This window comes from Taudactylus pleione, unplaced genomic scaffold, assembly GCF_031769625.1.
Source record: "Taudactylus pleione unplaced genomic scaffold, aTauple2 ptg000018l, whole genome shotgun sequence".
Classification (NCBI taxonomy): Eukaryota; Metazoa; Chordata; class Amphibia; order Anura; family Myobatrachidae; genus Taudactylus; species Taudactylus pleione.
Genome location: NW_028284420.1, coordinates 3873757 through 3900531, shown reverse-complemented (window position 1 = coordinate 3900531; position 26775 = coordinate 3873757). Strand labels below are relative to the sequence as shown.

Sequence of the window (26775 nt, the reverse complement as noted above, 5' to 3'; positions counted from 1 at the left end):
AATTGTGCCTGAGGTCAAGAATGATCAACTGCTTTGCAGACTCCCCTGTCTGTTGATGTAATTTCATGCTCTTATTAAAACATGCAGAGCACAGATCAGCATTCATGAAATATACATATCATCAGCCTTTGATAGAGATGAGCGGTTAAGGTATGACTTGGTTGTTTTCGCCAAATTAGCGCAAGTTCAGATATATCTCATTGGATATCCAAAACACGTGATAGCCGGATAGCCAATAAGAATCCTTTTTTGAGATCTGAACATAACAGAGAAAAACCGAACCACTCATCTCTAGTTTTAGGGAAATTGCTGACATGGCAATGCACTACAGTATGTGCCAACAGTAAATCTGAGAGTGGGCTCAAATAATATTTACAGCAAGTGTGCTAAGGCTTGTAAGATTTAAATAGCACTTCCAAATACACGTAATATCTGCGTGTTATGTGCCCAGACTCCTTCCTCCAGCTTCTATTTTTCAGACAGACTGGATTACCTTGCTACTTGAGTTGCTTCCTTTAAATACTGTTATAAATGTAAAGCAACTCTGGAGGGAATATCTTGGTGCTTAGAATAGAGCTTAGCTAATGGCTTGTCCTGCTGCCATAGAAGTGAGGAAAATTCAATTTAAATAATTTATTATTATTATGCTACCAGGTGTGTTGCACAACCATTTAGGAAATCTTAAGGAATAAAATGATTGAAAAAAAACACACACATAAAAAAAATCTTTATTTTAGTAGTAAAGCATTTTTCTATGGGTTTCCCCAGCTAACACAATCCTGAGATGGCATTAGTAATCTCAGGAGAGTGGTGGTCCTTGTGATAGATAGTCAGTGGGAAACGCAGGAGTTTTAGAGGGGCGTTTCAAAATGCTTGATTTTAGAGTGAGTGTGGCCAGTCCATGAAGAGGGCATAATTAGCACTTATCCAGCTTTAATATGTTATTCTGTCATAATTCCAGCATTTACAGGACCAGAGATCACAGTAAGCCATTAGATGCGGCAGTATCTGAGCGGAATGTTTTTATTTTAGATGTGGGCACCATTCCAGGGCATGGGAGCAAGTCCGGGAGTCTGGGGGAGCAGCAGAAGAACCTAGCACTGCCCTGGACATATATGTAAATATTGGGGTCTATAGCAGTGCATCCCTAACAGTGCATGTTTTCCAAATCCCCTAATTGGTGCACAGGTTATTTATTACTGACTGATACATGTTAAAAGATCCACAGGTGGTGCAATTTATTTCATTTATGATACTGAGAAGAACATGCAGCGCTAGTAAAATTCCATTATATTACTATTTCTATTGTGGTCATGGTGTGGGTTTGGGAGGGGGGTTTCCAGGCAGACGGAAACCGCCCCTGCATTTGCCTATGATAGTCCAGCAAAGTAGGAGGCCCCTAGTGAAGGCTCCCGCCAGCAATAGAAGGTAATAGACCCGTGGTTCCCAAACTCAGTCCTCAAGGCACCCCAACAGTTCAGGTTTTCAGGATATCCATACTTAACCAGAGGTGAATTAATTAGTACCTCTATGTACAAGCATGGATATCCTTAAAACCTGAACTGTTAGGGTGCCTTGAGGACAGTGGCCCTGATTCAGAGCCGGACGCTCTGACAGAGCGCTCGCTCTGAATCAGGGCCGTTCCTCTGAATTTTTAGAGCGGCCTCCTGGCCGCTCGTATAGCTGTGGGTGACCACCCACAGCTATAGCGAGCGGTCGTGAAGATGGTCGCGATGGTCAAGACCATCGCGACCATTGGGCTTGCAACGAGACCCTTGTGGTAGGGTCTCGTTGCCGCAAGCCCTGGAGTGCTTTTGGCTCTAACAGAGCCGAAAGCACTCCCACTGACATCACTTGTGATGTCAGTGGGGCCGGCCCCAGACGGTAGGCGTTCCCATGGGAATGCCTCCGTCTGGCCAGCCACGCCCCCGGCATGCCCACCAAAGGGGGCGTGCTGTCACTCACCATTGACAGCACGCCCCCTTTGTAGCGAGACCCGTCGCTATCCGGGTCTCGCGCATGCGCACAACGGAGCCAGGTCTGTCGTGCGCATGCCCCCTGGGCCAACATCGACCCGCTTGCGAGCGCTGAATCAGGCCCAGAGTTTGGGAACAACTGCCAATAGACATCACAAAAAGGGGGCTACCCTAAATATGATGAAGCCTTAAATTCTGTGACTCCAATTTTTGCAGAATTTAGGGCTTGCATGCCTTTTATAAATGGACCCCATAATTTGGTCTCTCTGCAACTGGAACAGCAAGTGAGATTTTAAGATTGCCTTTAAAAGTGTTCTCTAATAAAATCATCACTGAGCTCCTGTGTGCCTTGCAAGGATTTTGGTCTTATATAGAAATCCTTATGCTCTAGTTAGAGTAAAAGGGGTATTATTTACACCAATCACGATTTTAAATGGGACTAGACAGGGGTGCCCATTGTCTCCTATCATCGTCATACTGTGCATGGAAGCCCTTGCAAAGGCAATAAGGTGTAAAACAGATATTCGGGGGTTGAACTGAAAGCCACAGAATACAAATTAGCCCTTTTTGTGAACGACTTGGATTCGCTTCCTAATTTAACTGTAGAATTTCAGACGTTTGGCGCTTTGTTGGATTTTAAAGTTAATTATTTAAAGTCTGTGGCGAGAATTCATTTGGTTTGGACAGGAAGCCCAGATTTTGCCATGATATTTTGTATAGAACAAAAGCAAATGGGGGACTTTAACTTCCAAATTTTATTAATCAAGGAGTCCATTTAAACAGAATCACAGATTGGTCTAAATTCCCCTCAGCTAAACAGTTGGTCTCAGTGTAGAAGTATTCTAGCCCTGGGTTCAGTCTATTCCTCTGATTGACCATCCTTCTATTACTCCTATCTTACAAATTTGGAAGAAATTGAGGATTCAGCCCTCGATTTCATCTGTCCCTTCCCCCTTGACCCCTCCATTATATAATCCGAAATTTCCCCCGGCTTTAGATGTTCATGCTTGACTCTGGAAATCCCCTGGGATTTTGAGACTTGGTCAACTAATTCACCCAGGAGCCTGGCAGGAGGGGTACGTCCCTTCCCAGACCTGAGACCTCCCTCATTCAGAATACCGGTCTTGTCGTTTAAGTGGTGTCTGTAAGGAAGATTAACTTGCATGGTATCCTTCTTAGGGATTTGACCCCCTTTACAACTAGCTATCAGTGTGAATTTACAGAGGGGGTGGCGTCATGATCAGGTTAATGTTTACTTCATAATAAATTTGTTATCAACTAAAGATTGTTCCTCGGTCTCCTATTTTTATCTTTGCAGAGAAGAAAGAAGTGCAAGACATACATATAATTACAGTTTTTAATTAATGTTTGGAATGGTGTAGCCAGAAATGTAGTTTTCCATTCAGTGGCGTAACTAGGGGGGGGGGGTGTGTCGTCAAGCGGGGCACGTGCCCTGGGCGCTGTCGGACCCAGTGCGGCCGCCGCCCAGGTTAGTGGGGTCTGCGGAACTACAGTATAAACTAAAATAAACACACCGCTGACGGCCCGGGTAGTACATTCACTGACAGTGAATGTACTACCCGGCGGCGGCGCCTGTTTTAGCAGCCAATAAGAGTCAGACAGACTCTTATTGGCTGCTGCACCCAGGACCGTCGCCGGGCTGGAGCTCACTCATGAGCTCAGCCTTCCGGCTCCCACGGTGGGTGAAGGAAGAGACGTCATGACATCTCTCCCAGGAGCTGGGATTCGGGTAAATTGTTTTGTGTTCTGTGTGTTTTATGTGTAAGGGGCACTACTACTGGGGGCACTTCTACTGGGGGCACTGCATAAGGGACACTACTACTGGGGGCACTGTATTAAGGGCACTACTGGGGGCAGTGTATAAGGGGCTCTACTACAGGGGGCGCTGCATAAGGGGCACTACTACTGGGGCACTGCATTAGGGGCACTGCTACTGGGGCACTGCATTAGGGGCACTGCTACTGGGGGCATTGCATAAAGAGAACTACTACTGGGAGAACTGCATAAGGGGCACTATTACTGGGGACTTGGCATAAGGGGCACTACTACTGTGAGCACTGCTACTAGGGGCACTGCATAAGGTGCACTACTACTGGGGGCATTAAGTTGCATATTGAATGGAAAAGAATGTTCCCAGAGAGATGAGAAATGGTGGCATGTCATGTTGACACGCCCCCATATTTCCATGGCTATGCCCCTTGTGGCAAGTAGCCATGCCCACTTTTTTGGCGCACACGGTTGGGAGGGCCACCATTTTTCATCTTGCCCTGGTCGCCAAATACCCTAGTTACGCCACTGTTTCCATTATAGAAAATATTACCAGATGAGCTTCAATTGGGAACATTTGTTCAAAGTGTTTCACAGGTAAATGAAAAGTGGCAGTGTTGCTCATACCAACCAGACATTTGCTTTATGAACAAGAAAAAGTTGAACTATGTTAAATACTGTATTCAATAAAAAGTAAATGTATACAATTCATTCTCATCAGTTCACATCATTACTAAATTACTCCCATTACATATGCTACACTTTGTAGCACCATTCCGCTGTCACACCATGACACTGCCCTGGTCACAAGCAGTGGACAGATCACTGTCTCCTACAAACACTGCCGTTTCTGACAATATAGGGACTAAAGGGGGCCATACATCTAGCTTGTACCAGGGCAATTCCCTTTTCTGTCGACACCAGGGCCGGGGGGGATTGGAAAAATCTAACATTCTACAATCTAGTCCCCGATTCCAAACTGAAAATGGTCAGAATTAAAAAGTGAAGAATTTTTAATGTTGAATTTCTCCGATTCGCAGACGGATCGCCGATCATCGATGTTCGCAGATTTGATTGGCATTGGCAGAGCGGAGAATCGGGCTGTAGATGCATAGCCCGGAATGGAATTGAAATGCCGGCGGCTCAAATTCGGTTCAAATCCCGACATCGTGAGCCCGACAGGAGGAAATGCCGACAGTGGCAGGTAAGTCACCTAACCCTCCCCTCTCCTCCCCTAACCCTCCCTTAGGGGTGCCTAACCCTAAACCCTCGGGGTGATGCCTTACCCTAAGTTCCCCCAGGGGTGCCTAAACCTAACCCTCCCAGGGGGGTGCCTAACCCTAACCTCCCCCCAGCAGCGCCTAACCCTAACCCCCCATTCCCATTGCCTAACCCTCCCTGGGGAATGCCTAAGCCTATGTCCCACTGGGGTTGCCTAAACCTAACTCCCCCACCCCACAGCTAAGTGCTAGGGATGGCCAGACTCACCTCGATCGGTCCGGCATCCTTCAGCATTCCGGCGTCGGGATGAAGATAGGTGTCAGTATTTCGGCGCCTATCTTCTGTCCCTTGCCGGTCTTCTAGTGTTGGGATATAGACTGGCGGCATTTAGTCCGCTGGTCTATTAACGACATCCCGTATGGCTCATGTAAGACTGTTGGTGGGCCACTGACTCCAATGATTCCAGCTGCAAGCTGTGATTATTGGATTTACAGCTGCCTCTGATTCACAGACGAAGGCCTGTGTCTGCACCTGTGTCTGCACCTTGCAGAAGGCAAGGGGGGACCACAAACTCTCGGACTGTGACACATTGGAGCAGTAAAGCTGCAGGCTGAGGAAGCCTACTGTATATCTGTATGATACAGGGAAGGCCACCAGGACTGTGTTTGTGTAGCTGTGGCAGTCAAGCCAAGCCAGGCTGGAGCCGGCAAAAGAGCTGCAGAGAAGCAGGCAGAGACTTTATTGGCAGACTAGTTGCACCTTGATAGAGAGGGTTCAAGAAGTGAGCTAGTGCCCTAAGAGAGGGCTAGGTTGTTTGTTATTTTCTATTCCTGTTTCCTGATTACCATGATGAAGTAAAGAACCATTTCCTGTATTTTACTAGAATGCCATGTGTGGACTCTAATTCTGCACCTAATCACTGCACCACTGACCCCAATCTGCCGAGTTAATTACCCCCAAGACATCACTATATATATATTATATATACACACACACTGGGCCAAATGTAATAGGGTGAGAGTTTAGAAAATTTGAGAGTTTAGCAGTAAACTCTCACATTGGTTGAGTTTTATCTTCAAAATGGGAAAACATCTGAATGAGATTTTAAATCGTGAGTGTTTTTTAAATCTAAAAAAACATGCAAGTTCGCTCTGTTACTTTGTTTTTGGACTCTATTACATTAGCAAAGTTTAAATAGTGTCAGAAACTCTCACTTTTCTAAACTCTCACCCTATTACATTTGGCCCACTGTGTCAGTTGCTAGGCTCAGTCTCTCTACTTGGGGAAGGGAAGAGAAGAAGCAGCAGGCCTGCTGAGACACTGTGCTTACTGGCTGTAAGTACTGTGCTAATACTGTTTTGTGAATGGGATGTTAGGTCCCCCACTCGGAGAATCATTTTGTTTATTTTATAAAGAGCAGAACAGGCCAAGTTATTCTTTGCTTAATTTATCTTTAAGCTGCAAATAAAACTAGTTGTGGATACTTTTGCTAAGGCCCTGTGCTATTAATTGGATGATGTGTGAAAGTGCACCAGTCTACCTCAGGAGACATAATAAATATATATATATATATATATAAATAAATAAAAACAATGCCCTTGTCTTGCGCTACAATGATGCAGCACCTCAATTAGCTCCCGTTAGTGGGAACACAAAAAACAGAAATATCGGGCTTGTGACGAGACCCTTGTGGTAGGGTCTCGTTGCCGAAAGCCCCAGAGAGCTTTCGGCTCTAACAGAGCCAAAAGCTCTCCCACTGACATCACTTGGTAGGCGTTCTCTTGGGAACGCCTCCGTCTGGGCAGCCACCGCCCCAGCCCGTCCACCAAAGGGGGCGTGCTTTCACTCAACATCGACAGCACACTCCCTTTGGTACGAGACCCGGAGCAACGGAGTGCTATCCGGGTCTCGCGCATGCGCACGACGGAGCCGGCTCCGTCGTGCGCATGCGCACTGGTCTACCATCGGCCCGTTTGAGAGCGCACAGCGCTTGCGACCGGGTCTGAATCAGGCCCTAAGCACGTAAAAGTCTTTGACTGAGCTTGAACACTATATTGTAGCGATAGGGGAAGGATCCAATCGGAAATGTCAATGCTGGATATTGATGAAAGTGTTCCTTTCTTTGAACAATCTTCTGTGGATTTTTCGGACAGTTTCTCAACAAAGGTTCTAAAAAAGACCCTCACACCAAAGAACACCTAGAGAATCGGCCAATAAGGCCTCACATTAGATTCAATCCATTATTAAAATTCACTTGTCACTTGACATAAATTTATAAAATATTTACTTCATTACTAAAAAATTGCTTATATCAATAATGATCCAATGCCACAGAAGATTGTTCAAAGAAAGGAACACTTTCATCAATATACAGTATTGACATTTCCGGTTGGATCCTTCCCCTATGGCTACAATATAGTGTTCAAGCTCAGTCAAAGACTTTTACGTGCTTAGTGCGCCCTCAAAGTGTTTTTTTGTCATATTTATATATATATTTATTAAGGGTGAGCGGGTTCGGTTCTACTCGGTTCCGTTCGGTTTTAAAAACCGAATCTTATTGGCTATCCAAAACTCGTGACAGCTGATAGGCAATAAGATTCGGTTTTTAAATCCGAACGGAACAGAGTAGACCCGAACCCGCTCACCCCTGATATATATATATATATATATATATACATACATACATACATACATACATACATATATGCATACAGGTTGAGTCTCCCATATCCAAATATTCCGAAATACGGAATGTTTTTGGCATGACCGAGATAATGAAACCTTTGATTTTTGATGGTTCAATGTACACAAACTTTGTCTAAGGCACAAATTATTGCAAATATTGTATACAATTACCTTCAGGCTGTGTGTATAAGGTATATATGAAATATAAATAAATTTCACTTCTGTACACAAGCTTTGTTTGAGCCACAAAATTATTGAAAATATTGTATAAAATTACCTGCAGGCTGTGTGTATAAAGTTTATATAACACATAAATGCATTCTGTGTGTATATTGGGGTCCTATTCCCAAGATATTTCATTATGGTATGCAATTATTCCAAAATACGGAATATTCCGTTATCCAAAATACCCCTGGTCCCAAGCATTTTGGATATGGGAGACTCAACCTGCATATCTATATCTATATCTCTCTCTCTCTCTCTCTCTATATATACTGTACACAGTCAGGTGCATAAATATTGGGACATTGACAGAATTTTCATATTTTGGCCCCTACTCACCACCACAATGGCTTTGAAATGAAACAAACAAGATGTGCTTTAACTGCAGACTTTCAGATTTAATTTGAGGGTAATTACATCCAAATCAGGTGAACGGTGTAGGAATTACAACTCTTTGGTTGCTTTTGGAGTATGCTTCGGGTCATTGTCCATCTGCACTGTGAAGCGCCGTCCTGTGAGTTCTGAAGCATTTGTCTGAATATGAGCATATAATATTGCCCGAAACACTTCAGAATTCATTCTGCTACTTTTGTTAGCAGTCACATCATCAATAAATACAAGGGAACCAGTTCCATTGGCAGCCATACATGCCCACGCCATGACACTACCACCACCATGCTTCACTGATGAGGTGCCATGTTTTGGATCATGAGCAGTTCCTTTCCTTCCCCATACTCTTCTCTTCCCATCACTCTGGTACAAGTTGATCTTTGTCTCATCTGTCCATAGGATGTTGTTCCAGAACTGTAATGGCTTTTTTAGATGTTGTTTGGCAAACTCTAATCTGGTCTTCCTGTTTTTGTGGCTCACCAATGGTTTACATCTTGTGGTGAACCCTCTATATTCACTCTTGTGAAGTCTTCTTTTGATTGTTGACTTTGACACATATACACCTACCTCCTGGAGAGTGCTTGATTTGGCCAACTGTTGTGAAGGGATTTTTCTTCACCAGGGAAATAATTCTTCTGTCATCCACCACAGTTGTTTTCCGTGGTCTTCCGAGTCTTTTGATGTTGCTCAGCTCTCCGATGCGTTCTTTCTTTTTAGAATGTTCCAAACAGTTGATTTGGCCACACCTGATGTTTTTGCTAACTCTCTGATGGGTTTGTTTTGATTTTTCAGCCTAATGATGGCTTGCTTCACTGATAGTGACAGCTCTTTGGATCTCATATTGAGAGTCGACAGCAACTGATTCCAAATGCATATGTCACACATAGAATCAACTCCAGACCTTTTACCTGCTTAATTGATAATGAAATAACGAGAGAATAGCCCACACCTGTCCATGAAATAGCTTTTGATTTGATAGTCCCATTACTTTTGGCCCCTTAAACAGTGGGAGGCACATATAGAAACCATTGTAATTCCTACACCGTTCACCTGATTTGGATGTAATTACCCTCAAATTAAAACTGAAAGTCTGCAGTTAAAGCACATCTTGTTTGTTTTATTTCAAAACCATTGTGGTGGTGAATATAGGCCAAAATATGAAAATTCTGTCAATGTCCCAATATTTATGCACATGACTGTATATATATATATATATATATATATTTATATATATATATATATACACACATGTGTGTATATATATATATATATATATTTATAAACAGCAGTAGTCCGGCACTCTGAATCATAAAATTGTTACTTAGCTGGTTGCCCCCACTGTAGTAGAGAATATGTAGATCGTAGCGTGCGGCACTCCATGCATCCATAAACGACCAAACAGGCAGCTTTCAGGTGTTAACGTTTCAATGCTTTATCGCATTTTCGTCAGAACAGTAACAACAGTGTACAAAATCTTACCTTAAATACCATAAGCATAATCACCCAGTGAACCACTTGCAGGCTGGTCCGGGCGGGACTGCGCGCCCAGCCGCCAGCGTCTTGCTAATGACGTCATCACGTCATAGCGCAAACGTGATACAACCATCACCATAGTAACAACATAACAACGCTGCTATAATGCAGCAACAATTAAACATGACAGATATTACAGGTTGCCTTAATGTTAGAATGAGCAACAAAATATGCTGGTACACATTAATGAGCATTATTGTGCCGACGGCACATCAATAACATATACTCTGAACGCTGACAGCTTATGACTGCCTGGATAACTCAGGCTATGCATACACAAAAATATCAATTACAATAATTACAGACACACATACATATAATACATAACATGTGATCCATTCTCAATCTCTATACATTGAAATATTTGCCGGCAAACAACTAAGTTGTCATAAAAGATATCACAATCTATAGAAATACACCTAACCCTAATTGTTCATTTAACCCTCTAGGGGCCATAGTACCAAGTCGGTGAATCCACCGTGTTTCACGTTGCATTAATATTTTAGCTCTATTGCCCCCCCTGGCTAGTGGAGGGACATGGTCAATCATGCGATATTTTAATGCTGACAAAGCATGTCTCGCCAAGGCAAAATGCCTGGCAACGGGCTGATCACTTTTACCACCATTGATCGCCGCCCTAATCGCTCTTCTATGAGCAGCCATGCGTTCTTTAAATGTCCTTTCAGTCTTCCCTTTATAGGAAAGACTGCAAGGACACACAATCTGATAAACGATGTACTGAGAATTACACGTGAGCCTATATCGGATAGAGTACTTAAAGCCCAAATGGGGATGATAAAAGCTGTCTCCCGGAATTAAATATCTACAAGTGGTGCACGTACACCTAATGCATCCCAGTTTACCTCCAACATTCCTATCTGCCATGGGATCAGGGCTCGATATGTCTGTCTTAACTAGGATGTCCCTTAGGCTGCGACCCCGTTTGTAACATGACATAATGTGTGTGTTCTGCAGTTGTAAGTCAGGGTCTGTCTGAACAATAGGCCATAGTTTCTTAGATACCTTATTGATAACCTGACTGTTGTTATTAAATTGATTAACCCAAGGCATACAGGTTGACTTGGATTTTAGCAGACTCGGTGTTAGGGTAGTAGATCTATCAAGGCTAAGGACCCTCTTCTTAGTGTCCTCCAATTCTGCAGGGTTGTAACCCCTGTCTATGAACTTTTGAATCATGTCATCCATATAAGTCTCAACAATCTCTGGATCCGAGGTGATCCGTTTAATTCTCAACAACTGAGAATATGGTAAACCCCTGATAAGTGGTCTGGGATGACAACTATCATATCTGAGTAAATTATTTTTATCTGTAACTTTTTGATATAATTTAGTAGATATTTTACCCTGATAGATTGAAATAGTTACATCTAAGAAATTAACCAACTCATTGCTGATATTATATGTGAGTTTTACAGGACTATCACTGCTGTTGTGCAGATCAATATGATCGATGAGATCCTGCTTGGGACCCAACCAGAACAGAAGCAAATCGTCAATATACCTTGTATAGAACGCAATTCTCCTGGCAACACTTAAATTGTCAAAAAATAGTATTTTTTCTATAGCAAACATATACAGATTGGCGTACGATGGGGCCACACTGGACCCCATCGCACAACCAATCAATTGCAGATAGAATTTATTATCATATAGAAAAAAATTTCGTGTCAGGATCAAATTTAGTAACTCGACAATTAAGTCCAGGCTGGGACCTTCATACAATGGATGATTGGTCAGAAAATTCCTAGTTGCTGCAAGACCCTCTCCATGGGAAATGATGGTGTACAAACTTCCAACGTCCATACTACATAACCAAATCTCCTCGTTATAAGTAGGAAGCTCGACCAATTTTCTAAGAAGGGTAGACGTATCCAGGAGATAATTTGGATGACTACGTATACATGGTTGCAATATGGAATCCAGGTAAATGGCTACAGGCTGCAGCAATGAGCCCCGGGCTGTAATGATAGGACGCCCTATGATCCAACTAAGGCAGTCCTGAAAGAATTGACCAGCATCTTAGATAATGCAGTACAACAAGGGTTGTTGTCAAAATCCATATTTGATGCATTGATTCCAGCATATCCAGTAGTACCGCTACTATACTGTATACCAAAAATACATAAATCTGTAATTGATCCACCAGGGCGTCCTATCATTACAGCCCGGGGCTCATTGCTGCAGCCTGTAGCCATTTACCTGGATTCCTGGCTTCCTACTTATAACGAGGAGATTTGGTTATGTAGTATGGACGTTGGAAGTTTGTACACCATCATTTCCCATGGAGAGGGTCTTGCAGCAACTAGGAATTTTCTGACCAATCATCCATTGTATGAAGGTCCCAGCCTGGACTTAATTGTCGAGTTACTAAATTTGATCCTGACACGAAATTTTTTTCTATATGATAATAAATTCTATCTGCAATTGATTGGTTGTGCGATGGGGTCCAGTGTGGCCCCATCGTACGCCAATCTGTATATGTTTGCTATAGAAAAAATACTATTTTTTGACAATTTAAGTGTTGCCAGGAGAATTGCGTTCTATACAAGGTATATTGACGATTTGCTTCTGTTCTGGTTGGGTCCCAAGCAGGATCTCATCGATCATATTGATCTGCACAACAGCAGTGATAGTCCTGTAAAACTCACATATAATATCAGCAATGAGTTGGTTAATTTCTTAGATGTAACTATTTCAATCTATCAGGGTAAAATATCTACTAAATTATATCAAAAAGTTACAGATAAAAATAATTTACTCAGATATGATAGTTGTCATCCCAGACCACTTATCAGGGGTTTACCATATTCTCAGTTGTTGAGAATTAAACGGATCACCTCGGATCCAGAGATTGTTGAGACTTATATGGATGACATGATTCAAAAGTTCATAGACAGGGGTTACAACCCTGCAGAATTGGAGGACACTAAGAAGAGGGTCCTTAGCCTTGATAGATCTACTACCCTAACACCGAGTCTGCTAAAATCCAAGTCAACCTGTATGCCTTGGGTTAATCAATTTAATAACAACAGTCAGGTTATCAATAAGGTATCTAAGAAACTATGGCCTATTGTTCAGACAGACCCTGACTTACAACTGCAGAACACACACATTATGTCATGTTACAAACGGGGTCGCAGCCTAAGGGACATCCTAGTTAAGACAGACATATCGAGCCCTGATCCCATGGCAGATAGGAATGTTGGAGGTAAACTTGGATGCATTAGGTGTACGTGCACCACTTGTAGATATTTAATTCCGGGAGACAGCTTTTATCATCCCCATTTGGGCTTTAAGTACTCTATCCGATATAGGCTCACGTGTAATTCTCAGTACATCGTTTATCAGATTGTGTGTCCTTGCGGTCTTTCCTATATAGGGAAGACTGAAAGGACATTTAAAGAACGCATGGCTGCTCATAGAAGTGCGATTAGGGCGGCGATCAATGGTGGTAAAAGTGATCAGCCCGTTGCCAGGCATTTTGCCTTGGCGAGACATGCTTTGTCAGCATTAAAATATTGCATGATTGATCATGTCCCTCCACTAGCCAGGGGGGGCAATAGAGCTAAAATATTAATGCAACGTGAAACACGGTGGATTCACCGACTTGGTACTATGGCCCCTAGAGGGTTAAATGAACAATTAGGGTTAGGTGTATTTCTATAGATTGTGATATCTTTTATGACAACTTAGTTGTTTGCCGGCAAATATTTCAATGTATAGAGATTGAGAATGGATCACATGTTATGTATTATATGTATGTGTGTCTGTAATTATTGTAATTGATATTTTTGTGTATGCATAGCCTGAGTTATCCAGGCAGTCATAAGCTGTCAGCGTTCAGAGTATATGTTATTGATGTGCCGTCGGCACAATAATGCTCATTAATGTGTACCAGCATATTTTGTTGCTCATTCTAACATTAAGGCAACCTGTAATATCTGTCATGTTTAATTGTTGCTGCATTATAGCAGCGTTGTTATGTTGTTACTATGGTGATGGTTGTATCACGTTTGCGCTATGACGTGATGACGTCATTAGCAAGACGCTGGCGGCTGGGCGCGCAGTCCCGCCCGGACCAGCCTGCAAGTGGTTCACTGGGTGATTATGCTTATGGTATTTAAGGTAAGATTTTGTACACTGTTGTTACTGTTCTGACGAAAATGCGATAAAGCACTGAAACGTTAACACCTGAAAGCTGCCTGTTTGGTCGTTTATGGATGCATGGAGTGCCGCACGCTACGATCTACATATATATATATTTATATATAACATCATTTGTCATATATATATATATATATATATATTAAGAAATTTGTAACACAGGGTGTAGAAATGAGGACACAAGACAGGCAGGTACTCGGTAAGGCAGTGTCTTTAATAGCAGCAGACACTACACTTCAGCATACATGAGCATAGGCCTGGACACACACGGGCACATAACAGAAAATAGACAACTGAACATAAAAAGGTCCCAGCACTCTTCATGATTAGTAGTCAGCAGTGGCTCGCAGCCACAATTGGCCATGCTCTCCCAGCATAGCCCTTGGTCCCTGGTACTACAACACTAGGCCTACTAAACTGGCCTCTAGTCAGCATCAGTGGAAGGAGCAACAGACAGCTGAGAGTTTTAAACTCTTCCTCTGCTGCTCAGTGAAGAGTTGCAGCTGGGCCTGGGCAACTGTGAAAACTTCGAGTTCCACATCTCCACTGCTAATGCAGAATTCACAGGCTTCATTCCAGCCTCCCTTGGAGGGAGCTTGTCCCACAGGAATGTGGGCAATTCAGGTGAGAGACAACCCTTTTCACCACACATCCCCCCCCCTTTTGCTTTTCCAAGCTTGGGGAAGCGCACATCTTTCGCGATAGCAAACTCCACTCAGCTTTCTCAAACCTCCGAGACAACGTGTCTGCGTTTCTATGTTGAGCTTCCGGCCGATGCTGTACAACAAACTTGTACTGCTGGATGGTCAAGAACTAGTGTGTCACTATGGGGTTTACTTCTTTTCTGTTGAGGCGCATCCACCTTAGAGGAGCCTGATCCATGACTAAGACAAATTCTCTTCCCAGGAGATAATACTTTAGGGCTTCTACTGCCTACTTTATCGCTAAGCATTCTAGCTCAACTATGGTGTATCTGGTCTCTCGTGGTAACAGATTTCTATTTAAGTAGAGGCTTGGCTTTTCTTCACCTGTAATGGACTGTGACGAAACCGCTTTGCAGGACAAAGGGTTTTTGGAAATCCGCCAAAATTACTATAGTGCAAAAACTTCCTCCATTTTTACAGTGGGAGGTGTATGTAAGTACTTTGCGGCTTTTATATAAGAGCAATGACAAGCCAGTTTACACAAATTTATATATCTTTAGAAACACAGTCAACTAAGTTCAGCAGAGCAGAGGCAAAACACTTTTTCTTTCAGCAATGCAGGGGTTAAACAGAACACTGGGAAAAAACTTGGGTTTTCCCTTCCAGCAATGCAGTGCTTAATTATACCTCAGTAGGTGTGCTTTGCTTTGTTCCAACAACAAACGAACTTACAGTGCACAGCAAGTTACAAAATGTCCTGGTTCGCCAACCGTACTCCCGTATACCGAACATTCTGCCTTGTCAGATCCTATGCCACGCTGGAAGCAGCTGGCATTTGCTCTGCAAAACAGCAGTGTTAAAGTCTGTACTTCTTGCTATTACTCCTTCTGTTAATCCAGTAGAAGCAGAGAAGAAAATAGAGCAATTTCTGATTTTATCTAGAATGAGGGGAAAATTGCCATTCCAATACATTCATAAAATCTGCAGGTTATGGCCTGCTTAAAAAACAACAACTTTATGTTACATTTTAATATTTATCTGCTACTGAATCTGAAATGTAATCTACATTATTACTACATTTAGTACATACAGTATATCCCATTACACAAACCAAGAGGGCCGAAGCTCTTAAAAAAAAAAACTCACCACCAAGTTTCCCACCACCATGACCATCATGAACACAATCAGACACATAGCTTGTCCTGCCACTTCCATGCAGTCCCACATGGTCTCGATCCACTCCCCGCACAGGATCCGGAACACAATGAGGAAAGAATGAAAGAAGTCGTGCATGTGCCAGCGTGGAAGCACACAGTCTGAATTGATCTTGCAAACACACTCTTTGTAGCTTTTCCCGAAAAGCTGCATTCCCACGACCGCAAAGATGAATACGATGATGGCCAGGACAAGTGTGAGATTCCCTAGAGCCCCCACAGAGTTGCCAATGATTTTGATAAGCATGTTCAGCGTGGGCCACGATTTGGCAAGTTTGAAGACCCGGAGCTAGAAAAGAAACAAAGTTTAATTAGAAGGAATTATATAGCAAAGAGGTTTCAATTTGGCAGAGATAGCTTTATTATCTTCAGAGGTGCTCTCAATGACAAAACTGGCACAATTGTTAACGTATTTAAAATGTTCTCGTATTCTAGCAGTAATGGTATAGAAACAATACTCCTGGATTATACTATTCGTGACTCTAGAACAAATCAAGACTGACCTCATAATGCACAGCTAAACAATGCAAGCTTACTGTGGAGGACCGTTCGCACATTCTTTTTGTGTATATGTTTTATTGGCTACTATTCCCACATTACTGTTTCACTATATTATGGGCACATAACAGTCATTTCAAAAGTCATCTTAAAAACAGAAAGTAACGATCTGGCACAGCCTACCACACACACACACACAAATGAAACAGTGCTGCCAACAAGAGCAAACACAGGTGCATGCTAGATGAGAATTATTTAAGCTCCAATATGAGACATTTTCTGACTTTGCATGTTTACAGACTATGGTTACTTTGGGCCAGCAGCAGGCGGGGGGGATTTGGCATACACTGACTGACTGAGGGGTTGGGGATTTGGCATACACTGACTGACTGGGGTGATGGGGGGGATTTGGCATACACTGACTGACTGGGGTGATGGGGGGATTAGGCATACACTGACTAACTAGAGAAGTGGATTGTTTGAGGAAGAGGGGGGGGGGGCCCAAATCAGATACACTTCCGAATCATCAGATAGGTCAACAGGTCGGCTAAACAGCTGATCCATTGACTTAGTGTGTACCCAGCTTTAGTCTCCTGCTGTAGGCCTGAATAAAACGGTTGTTGAGAGCACAACAGAAAGGCTTCTCTACCTACCCCCAGTTCCTCACCCTGCATATTCCCACCTGGCCCTGATTTATTGGTTTTGATTTACAGGTGTCCATATGGGTTGTTGTGGGGTACCCCACGGTGATTCTTTCACAGGTAAATCATCCTGAAGGAGTAAGGTGGCACCTGCTGCAAATACCCAGTATAACTAGGTGACACTGAGTAGCATAACCTAAAGCTCTTTTTGCCACATTTAATGTGGTGCCTAACTAGATGAATGTAAACCAAGCTAATAAACTACCATCTAGGCTTCACAGATTTCATTAGAATAGGTTGAGGACAGATACTGAGTTTCTTTAGTCTGTATGTATTTAAGTATGTGAATCTTTTTATGAATGCAATTATCCTTAAAGAACCAGTGTTGATAGCTATGGATTAAGTGGAGAATATGTGCTATCCTGTGATAGATAGATGTGCTTAAGCTATTCTAGTAAATTAGTTTTCTGTGTCATATGGCACCATTCATTAGAATAAACTTGGTTCCATCTGAATACAGGGCTGGCACTCCCCGAAGGTAACCTAAGTTTGTCACCTAGGGTGCCAAAGTTTAGGGGGTGCCTATAGCAAAGAATGAGTGTCATAATGCCACTCATTCAGTGTTTTTGAATTCTCCTGCAGGGACCCCACACTGGGGACTGGCTGCTAACATCTTACTTGCTGCTCCTCCATGTCAGTAATGGAGATTGGGGTGCTGTGCTAGGATAATACACTCCCAGTCTGATACAGTGGGGTAGAAGATGTCTCCCCACTGAAATGAGAAATGGGTGTGAGGCTGGGGGCGGCACGAGGCATGGGCCCAGTCTTTGTGTATTCACAGCACGCTTGTTTTTCTTTCAAGCACATTTATTTTATTAAGAATAAAACGTGCTCACTTATACTTACCTACTCTCCCGAAGCCTCCAGGAGACACTTGATTTTTCATGTAGTTCCCCTGGCTCGTGGATGAGTTGGTGCTTCTGCCAATCACACCCACTTCCTAGTGAAGTGGGCAGGGTGGGGAGGAATAATGCCTGGAGTCACGGTCTGTGAGGAGGGGACAGGCCTAATAATGCAAATAGTCCACCCCGTCCCCAATCACCGGCCACCTGCATCTCCTCTCTGGGCTTCTCCCGGAGAGGAGATTATGCAAGTAGAAGTAGGTAAGTATGGCTAGAATTACATTTATTTCTGCCAATACAGGTTCTATACAATACAACTAACCCGAGAGAAGTGAGAGACAAACAAATCATAAAGATAGCTCTTTATTAATAATGTAGGTCACATTTAGTTCTATTAATAAAATATAATAGTCAGATCACTGTTTCTAGGAACTAACAGTATGTTAGAAGAATGAAAATGCTCATATTAAGCACATACCAGACGGAAGGATCGCAGAACTGACAGACCTTCCACATTGGCCAGACCCAGCTCCACCAAGCTTAGGGTGACTATAATGCTGTCAAATATGTTCCATCCCACCTGGAAATAGTAATATGGATCCATTGCGATGATCTTAAAGAACATTTCAGCTGCAAAAATACCAGTGAACACCTGTCAAAAAAAAGTATAATTTATTTATTAAATGCATTCTGATACATTGTATATACTAGTGACAGAAGTAACATTACTATTATCATCTTCACTCAAATACTGTAGCACCCGCATATTTCACAGTGCTGTACAACCTGGGAATAGATACAACCTGGGAATAGATATACAGTAGTAACATGCAGTGAAAGCAGATGGTGTCATGACTTTGGTCTAGAATTTACCATCTAAATGACCTGTAGAAATGAATGAAAAGAGCTTACTTTGTACAGCGGACCAGCAATGCACACATCCACATGCATTTTTACTAGAGTCACAACTAGGCTTTACTGTACGTTTAGTATATTCTGTATAATGCTTTTTAAACTATTACAACTGTAATACAAAAATGACCACTAGGGGCCTCCTTAATATAACACCAGGGTTAGTCTACTAAGAAAGAAAATCTTGATTATTTATTAATAAATACTTCTATAGCGCCAGCATAGTGCACTGTGCTTTACAATTGTGGACAAAACAGTAATAAAACAAGACTGGGGGGCCTATTCATCAACACTAAAATAACGGATTTAAGGACATTTTCCTTCATTTCCATTATTTTGGTATTCATGAAGACACTTAACACAGGAGATATCACTGATATCTCCTGTGTTAAATCTGCCTTTGTAAATTTCCACACTCCCCATACATTAGTATGGGGATATGGAAATTGGGCTATTCAACAAATTCTGAAAAATTATGTATTTTCCGAATTTGATGGTGTTACTATACACCACTTTGAGCTGGCGTATAGCAGGTTACACTTACCTGCTGTCAGCTGGACAGGGCCTCTGCCGGCTCTCTCCGTCACTCTGGTTGCTTCTCAGGCTCCGGCTGCTGCACTGACACAGTGTTCTCCCAGCAGAACACAGTAAAGTTTAGAAAAATTTTTTTTTTTTCTTTTCTAATCTTTACTGTGTTCTATGGGGAGAACACTGTGTCAGAGCAGCCCCCGGAGGCAGCTGCAGCGGCCAGGTAGGTGGGGGACAGGGGGTGCAGGGGACACACACAATTACTGCAGCTGTAGGCAGTGCTGCTCATGCGCTGGTCTTACAGATGTAACGGCGCATGCGCAGCACTGATTACAGCTGCAGTAAGGTATTGTAGAGAGGGAAAAGTATCTATTACCTGAAAAGCTGTCATCGCAAAATTTACAGCTTTTCGGAATAGATAGTTATGGAGAGGAGGAAAGATGAATTCCTCCGGAAATTAGGTAGTACTCCACGCGAGTTGTAAACCTAATTACCTCCATTGAGTTTTTAGTAATGATGAATAGGCCCCTGGGTAATAATGACAGAGAGACAAAGAAGTTATTATAACAGTTATTACAACTGCAAACTCCATAAATATTATCAATTCACAAGATTTTCCATGGCTTCCCTTCCTCATTTTTCTATACTACAAGAAATCTTTGCAGACAGCCATTACTACAGCTAGTCTATTACTTTTTGCAACTGTTAAATCATTTTCTAAAGTATACATTTATCTTGCATCTATTGTTGGACAGTTGAACCATAGGGTTTAGAGATATCTGTAGGAGCCTGGGCATTTTATCCCTGGCTCCTCCCTCCTCTATATTCCCTAGTCGGGTCAGTTTTTTTCTGTGCCAATAGGAATAGCGCATACTTGCCTACTTTTGAAAAAGCATTTCAGGGAGATTGTGAAAGCAGCACCTATGAACGCGGTGGTAAAGTGGGCGTGTACTGCTACATCTGAGAGGCGTGTCATAAACTTTACTTACATCCAAATGTAAATGAGCCCCAATGCAGTTAGTAAGATCTACTCATTGAAGAAAACTGATATTTTTCAGAAAATGCATGCAGCCATAGGGATCACTGTGCGTTATAACCAATGCAGGGAAATTATACTACTAATCCCATTTGAATGTACAGTATATATCTCTCTTTTTTTTTAATATAACAGCTTCATAATGAGTGTGCAATAAGGGAGATTGCTAGCCTCTTCAGAGAGTCAGGGAGATTGGAACTATTTCAGAAAGTCTCCCTGACAATCAGGGGGAGTTGACAAGTATGACATGGGGTGCTTCTGTTAATTGTGCAGCCTAAAGCAACATTAAATTATTATTTGAGTTTATTTTGTTTGTGTTTCATTAACTTCAGATGCCACTGTTATTACTGCAACTGAAGGCAGCTTAGCACATGTTGTGCTAGGAATGGGAAACAGGTGATGAAAAGTACTACCTGTTCCTACCCTGCGTTCCCTCAGACCTCCAGAGAGGGAACGTACTGTAGTTAGTACCACATGTCATAGACTACGATACCTGTGTGGCTGCATCTCTGTTATAGAAGCTGTGACATAGCATGGGTGCCGGCGGCTGGTGGGGGCAACAGAACAGGGTCACCTGCATTTTTTCCTTATACTGATAGTAATATACAGTGGTCTATTACTTCAGGACTGAGGCAACATCAGAACATACTGTATGTGTCCACTCACTATTAACACCAGGGGTGCAGATTGTTCTATGTACATGCTGCACCCCCAATGTCACCTCTGCCCCTCCTCTGAGTGCACTGCTCTCTTCCTCAAATTCAATGGCACTACTGCTTCTTAGAGATGACCATCGATAGTAATTATCAATGGTTAACTGTCGATGGCAAAGAGTCAATGGACGAGTGGTGATGGTTATTTTTTTTTCTTGACGGGATGGCGCTTAGCCCCGCCCTGGCAGCTGCTAAGCCCCATCCCTGTTTTTGAGTGGTCCACGGCCCGCCGTGTCCCCAGCATTGAGGTGTGCAAACCATCGATGTTTCACCATAGATGGTTTTTTATTCCTTGTTAGATGCAGAAACATACCTCCTTTCACTGAAGTACAAAAATTACATCATTAAGCAGAACCGGATTATTTAACCTAGATAAGAGTTGGAGAAGGAGCATTTACAGGAGTGTTTCCTGTTTTTGCTGGAGGCACACAGGGCCTGCATCAGAGGTGGACGTAGAAGTGGAGGTCTCGTGTCTGCGACTTCATGCTAATCCCACTACAAAGTCCCTCTCTTGTGTACATCTTTGCATCAGAATATGTAAGGACTGAAGCATGCACAGTGCGAAAAATCCTTTCACAATGTCCAATATCAGCAGTGTGTCCACCTCTGAACCAGGCTCTCTGCAAAATGCTGCAAATACTCCACCACCTCTCTGAAATCAGATCTCGGTCCTATGCAACTCTGCAATACTAGATGAAAGCACATTTTAGGGTAATGTAACAAGAAAAAGTGCGAAATATCATTAAAGTGGTAGCAGGTTTGACTTTTTACTTCCTGCACCTTTTACATAGGGGCAGAATCAGGGGCACTGCTGGCCTTCGGGGAGAGAGTAGGGGGCCCTGGACAGGGAATGCACACGGGCCCCCTCCTCTCTTCCCGGCAGCCGACTGTCCTCAGCAGTAGACTCTGGGCACTAGTTTGTGCCCAGAGTCTACTGCACATGCGCAGGTCACCGGGAAAGTGGCGCTGCCGCCATTTTCTCCTCGATTTCCCCACTGCGCATGCGCAAATGCTGGAAAAATTGCAGCGGTGGCCATTATCCAGGAATTTTTTTCAGGGCTGCTCCAGCCGACGCGGAACTTCGGAGAGGTAAGTATTATGGTGCATACACACGGGACGACCGTCAGCAATAACGATATCGCTGAACGATCTCCCAGGTGTGCTGGATGATTGATATTGATCATCCAGCACACCACCGACGGCCAGTGACCCGCGGATCAGCGATCGCGGGTCCCTATAGTAACCTGGTCGAAATCGACCAGGTTGACCTGCATGCACGGTCGATGGATAATATCTTTATTCTCCATACGTATCCGCGCATCGCAGGTCGTTGGTGGGTTGAAGGCACCAAAAAATGCACAATATGAACGAGAACAATATGATCGATATCGTTCATATTGAGAATTTTAATCGTACCGTTTGTACACACCATTAGAAAATATGGGTGCAGGGGATGTATTCGGGATGCCGGTGGTCGAAATGCCGACCACCAGAATCCCGACAATGAAAGCGCGGCAAGGGACTAAAAATAAGTGTCTAAATACCAACGCCTATCATTAGCCCCACACCGATATCCCGACGCCTGCCATACCAAACGTAGATTAGCAGGGCGTCGAAACCTGTTAACCAGGGGGGGGGGGGGAGGGTTGGGCACCCCCTGGGGCAGGGGCGTCGTAAGAGAGGAGGTGGCCCATGTGCACTCCCCCCTCCTCTCTTCCCGGTGGCCGGCAGGTGACTAACACGGCTGGCCAGCCACCGGAGCATTAGTAGACTCGGTGGCGTTCTGCGCATGGAATCTACTGCGCATGCTCAGAACACCAGAAAAATTTCCGCGGCGGCCATTTTCCGGTGTTCTGAGCAGCGCTGACACCTGCCGTGGGTCCACGGACAGGTAAGTTTAAAATAATATGGGTGCAGGGTGTGCGGTGGGGACCCCCCTGGACCCAGGGGCTCGTGTGCCCCGCACATACTGCACCCATTATAGATCCACCACTGCCCTGGGGGGACTTAGGGTTAGGCACCACCGGGGGGTAGGTTAGGGTTAGCCATCCCCCCGGGAGGGTAAGGCACTGTGGGTGGGACTTAGGGATAGGCACGACCCCCTGTCTTAGGGTTAGGCACCCCAAAGAGAGGGTTAGGATTAGGGGGGAAGGGGGGGGGGGAGAGAGGGGAGGGTTAAATATACTTACCAGCCAGCATCGGGATTATAATGTGTATGTGTCGGGCTTGTAGGGTCGGGATTTGACCCAACAGCACTGCACATCCTGCACCCATTATAGTTACGCCCCTGGGCAGAATGCATTTATGGACGTGTTTCCAAAGACCGTGATGTGGGCGTGCACCTAAAAATGTGTTTGGTGCACAAGTAGGCACACTTGTGCACATAAAAAAGCACTGCATGCCCACAGCTCCTACAGCTTTTGCATTCCTAAATGACCCATATTGTTTTGTACTGCTACATAAATATTGGTATTTTTTTTTTTTTTTTAAATGATAGCTTTACATTTCATTATTGTTACTTTAATTTCTTAAATAATGAACATATTAAAAAAAAAAAGTGATTTACAATTTATCTTTCATCTATGAACAATTTACTCCATGGTAATTTACAATAAAAAGTGGATGGGTACTTACTAGATTTCCCACGTTCAGGACATGCTCAAATTGCTCAGTCATTGGATAATGCTCCATAGCCATGAAAAGCGTATTGAGCACAATGCAGATAGTGATGCCAAGGTCTACAAAGGGATCCATGACCACAAACAGCACATACCCCTTAAACTTCACCCACAGAGCACAGCAGTCCCATTTCAGGAACGTATTTGAAAACTTGTACCACCAGGGTGGGCACGGCTGCTGGGCTTCCTCTAGTTCTGCAAGACGACAAGTGTTGCTCCAGGTTAATATACAGATCTTAACATGGTGCTACCAAGCTGCTTTATTACAATCAAGAAGAACAAGCAAAACTCTTATTGATAATACCTTTTAGCTCCAAAAGTCAATGGAAAGTATCATCCGAAAAAATTTTAAAACAAAAAAACTTCACATATTGCGGTCAAGCCTCCCGATAGGAAACGCCATATATAGATGGCATTGCCTAATAGAAGCCAATGGGCTTGTTTTCAGAGTTTTTCCAAAGAGGGATCCAGTAGGATCTTAAACCCGGAAATCCCCAAACCGCAAAGGACAGCTCTTATAGGGAAAGCGGTTCTTTGCCTAAATCATCATGCATACAGCATTACTAAACAACGATATGCATGTGATCATTGGCAGGATGCATTGCATCCAAAATGCGATGCTTGATGCATCTGGCCCATTACATCACATACAATTATGATACATTGCCTTTATCTGTAAATATCCTGTACATTATTAAATATTTGTCATATGACTTTCATGCCTGGTAGTAGTGCCGCTGTGCGACCACTTCATTACTACTGCCGCGGCCTCCATAGTCCGCAGCACGGGCCGAACTACTCCTCCAGAAAAAAGGGGTGTGTGTTAAAGGAGGCAAATTGACCTGATCGGCCCCCATCACTACCACCTCCTCCCAGGATCCACCACTGGCTGGATGCATATTGTTGATAAGTACACTTCTTCCTATAGTTGAACCGCTAAAGATGGGAATAATGTGGTTGTCAAGAAACTTTATTCAGCAGGGCTTTTCTTGACCGAGCCATCCACAACTGGGGAAAATGGGGCAGAAGGTACTTTCTTAATAAAGTGGGTATTGTGTCATATATAGTGGTGCATACACACGGTCAGATTTTTCCTTCAGATATGAACGATAAAGATTTAAAAATCGTTCAGTCGTTCATATCTGAAGGAAAATCGTTCATATCTGACATGCCTGAACGATGGACGATCAACGATGCGCGTTCCCGATGGTCAGATAACGATTTCTGACATCTGATGTGTTTGCAGTCAGACTTGGACGATTCCATTCATTTTAATGCAGTCAAAAATCGTTCAATCGTTCAAAACTTTGGTAAAATCGTTCAAATCGTTTAATCGTTCAATCGTTCATCTGACAAATCTGACAAGTCTGACAAATCTGACCGTGTGTATGCTCCATAAAGCTGCAACCTCTCCAAAGATTTACATATTATGCAGAATTACTTACATTCTACTAACAAGGGTGCACACCAGTGGTGGATTTTACCTAAGGGCACTGGCGGATCCAGGGTGGGACGATCAGGGAGATCGCCACCCGTAACACACAGAGTCCCGCCCCGCAACCCCCTGTAGTGCAGCAGCAGCTCCGGGCGCAGAGGCTGGGGTGAGTGGGAGTCACCTGCGATTGCCGCTCCTTCCCCACCGGCGCCACTGGCTAATCCGCTCATTGCCTGTGCCTATGTCTGCTTCTCTGTCTGACAAGCTTGCCACTGCAGCTGTTCAGAGGTGGAGAGGACTAAGGGGGCAGGCACAGGCTTCAGTTACGGCCCTCACATGCACAGTCACAGCGTGACTCACTGTCACAAGCCTCAGCATGGCACTTTCTGGAGTAGAGAAAGGCAGAGGCAGCACTGTGGCAGTGAGTGCACTACATTCAAGGAGCCATGCCGGTGTCCTGGCACCGACTGCACAGAAAAGAGGACTGTTGTCACTGTTTCCCTCTGAGTCTGCACTAGCCACCAACGCCAAGCAGCCACATGGAGGACACCACAGCAGCCCACCACAAGCTCACGTCATCAGGATGACAGTATGTGTGATGGACATTGATTAACATTTTGTATATGATTTTTTATGTTTTTTTTTCCTCATGTGGTAGCCTATATGTATGGTTTTTTTTTCTCATGTGGTAGCCAATATGTATGTTTTTTTTCTCATGTGGTAGCCTATATGTATGTTTTTTTCTCATATGGTAACCTATATGTATGTTTTTTTCTCATGTGGTAGCCTATATGTATGTTTTTTTCTCATGTGGTAGCCTATATGTATATTTTTTTCTCGTGTGGTAGCCTATATGTATGTTTTTTTCTCGTGTGGTAGCCTATATGTATGTTTTTTTCTCATGTGGTAGCCTATATGTATGTTTTTTTCTCATGTGGTAGCCTATATGTATGTTTTTTTCTCATGTGGTAGCCTATATGTATTGTTTTTTTCTCATGTGGTAGCCTATATGTATGTGTTTTTTTCTCATGTGGTAGCCTATATGTATGTTTTTTTTTCTCGTGTGGTAGCCTATATGTATGTTTTTTTCTCATTTGGTAGCTTATATGTATGTTTTTTTCTGATGTGGTAGCCTATATGTATATATTTTTTTCTTACGTGGTGGCCTATGTGCGTGTGTTTTTTTTTTCATGCAGGGCCCTATGTCTGTTTTGTCATGGAAAGTCTATTTTTTTTTTTTCATGTGGGGGCCTTCTTGCAGCCGCAATGTACACAGTCGGTGGCAGGGGGGAGCAGCAGACATGAACATAGTCAGTGAATGGGTGGGTAGGGTGCCCAGTGCATTGCTTTGCGCAGGACCTTCACTGCTATTAAGATGGCCCTGGGGACATATATAGAGTTTATGTGCTTAGGACACGACTTAATGACAAAGGAGAAGAGTGAAATTTAAAATGAAGGGTGGGCAAAAAAAAAGGAATAGAAGAAGCAAAAAGATAAATAGATATAGACAGGAATGGATACACAAAGCTATGACGTAAGGGTATTGCCTGAAAATGGGAGGAACCAGGTTTGGA

General features: G+C 43.3%; 1 protein-coding gene across 3 annotated transcripts in view; it reads right to left on the bottom strand.

Moving 5' to 3' along the window:
• The window catches only part of SCN4A (sodium voltage-gated channel alpha subunit 4), a 254865-nt gene that overhangs the window by 57892 nt on the left and 170198 nt on the right, over positions 1–26775 (bottom strand). For all 3 annotated transcript variants that reach the window (XM_088442412.1, XM_088442403.1, XM_088442422.1), the window contains 3 exons: positions 23723–23961; positions 18378–18551; positions 15791–16147 (listed from right to left, as the gene is read on the bottom strand). In XM_088442412.1, coding sequence (XP_088298538.1) covers positions 15791–16147; positions 18378–18551; positions 23723–23961 — 770 coding nt within the window. The remainder of the gene's footprint in view (positions 1–15790; positions 16148–18377; positions 18552–23722; positions 23962–26775) is intronic.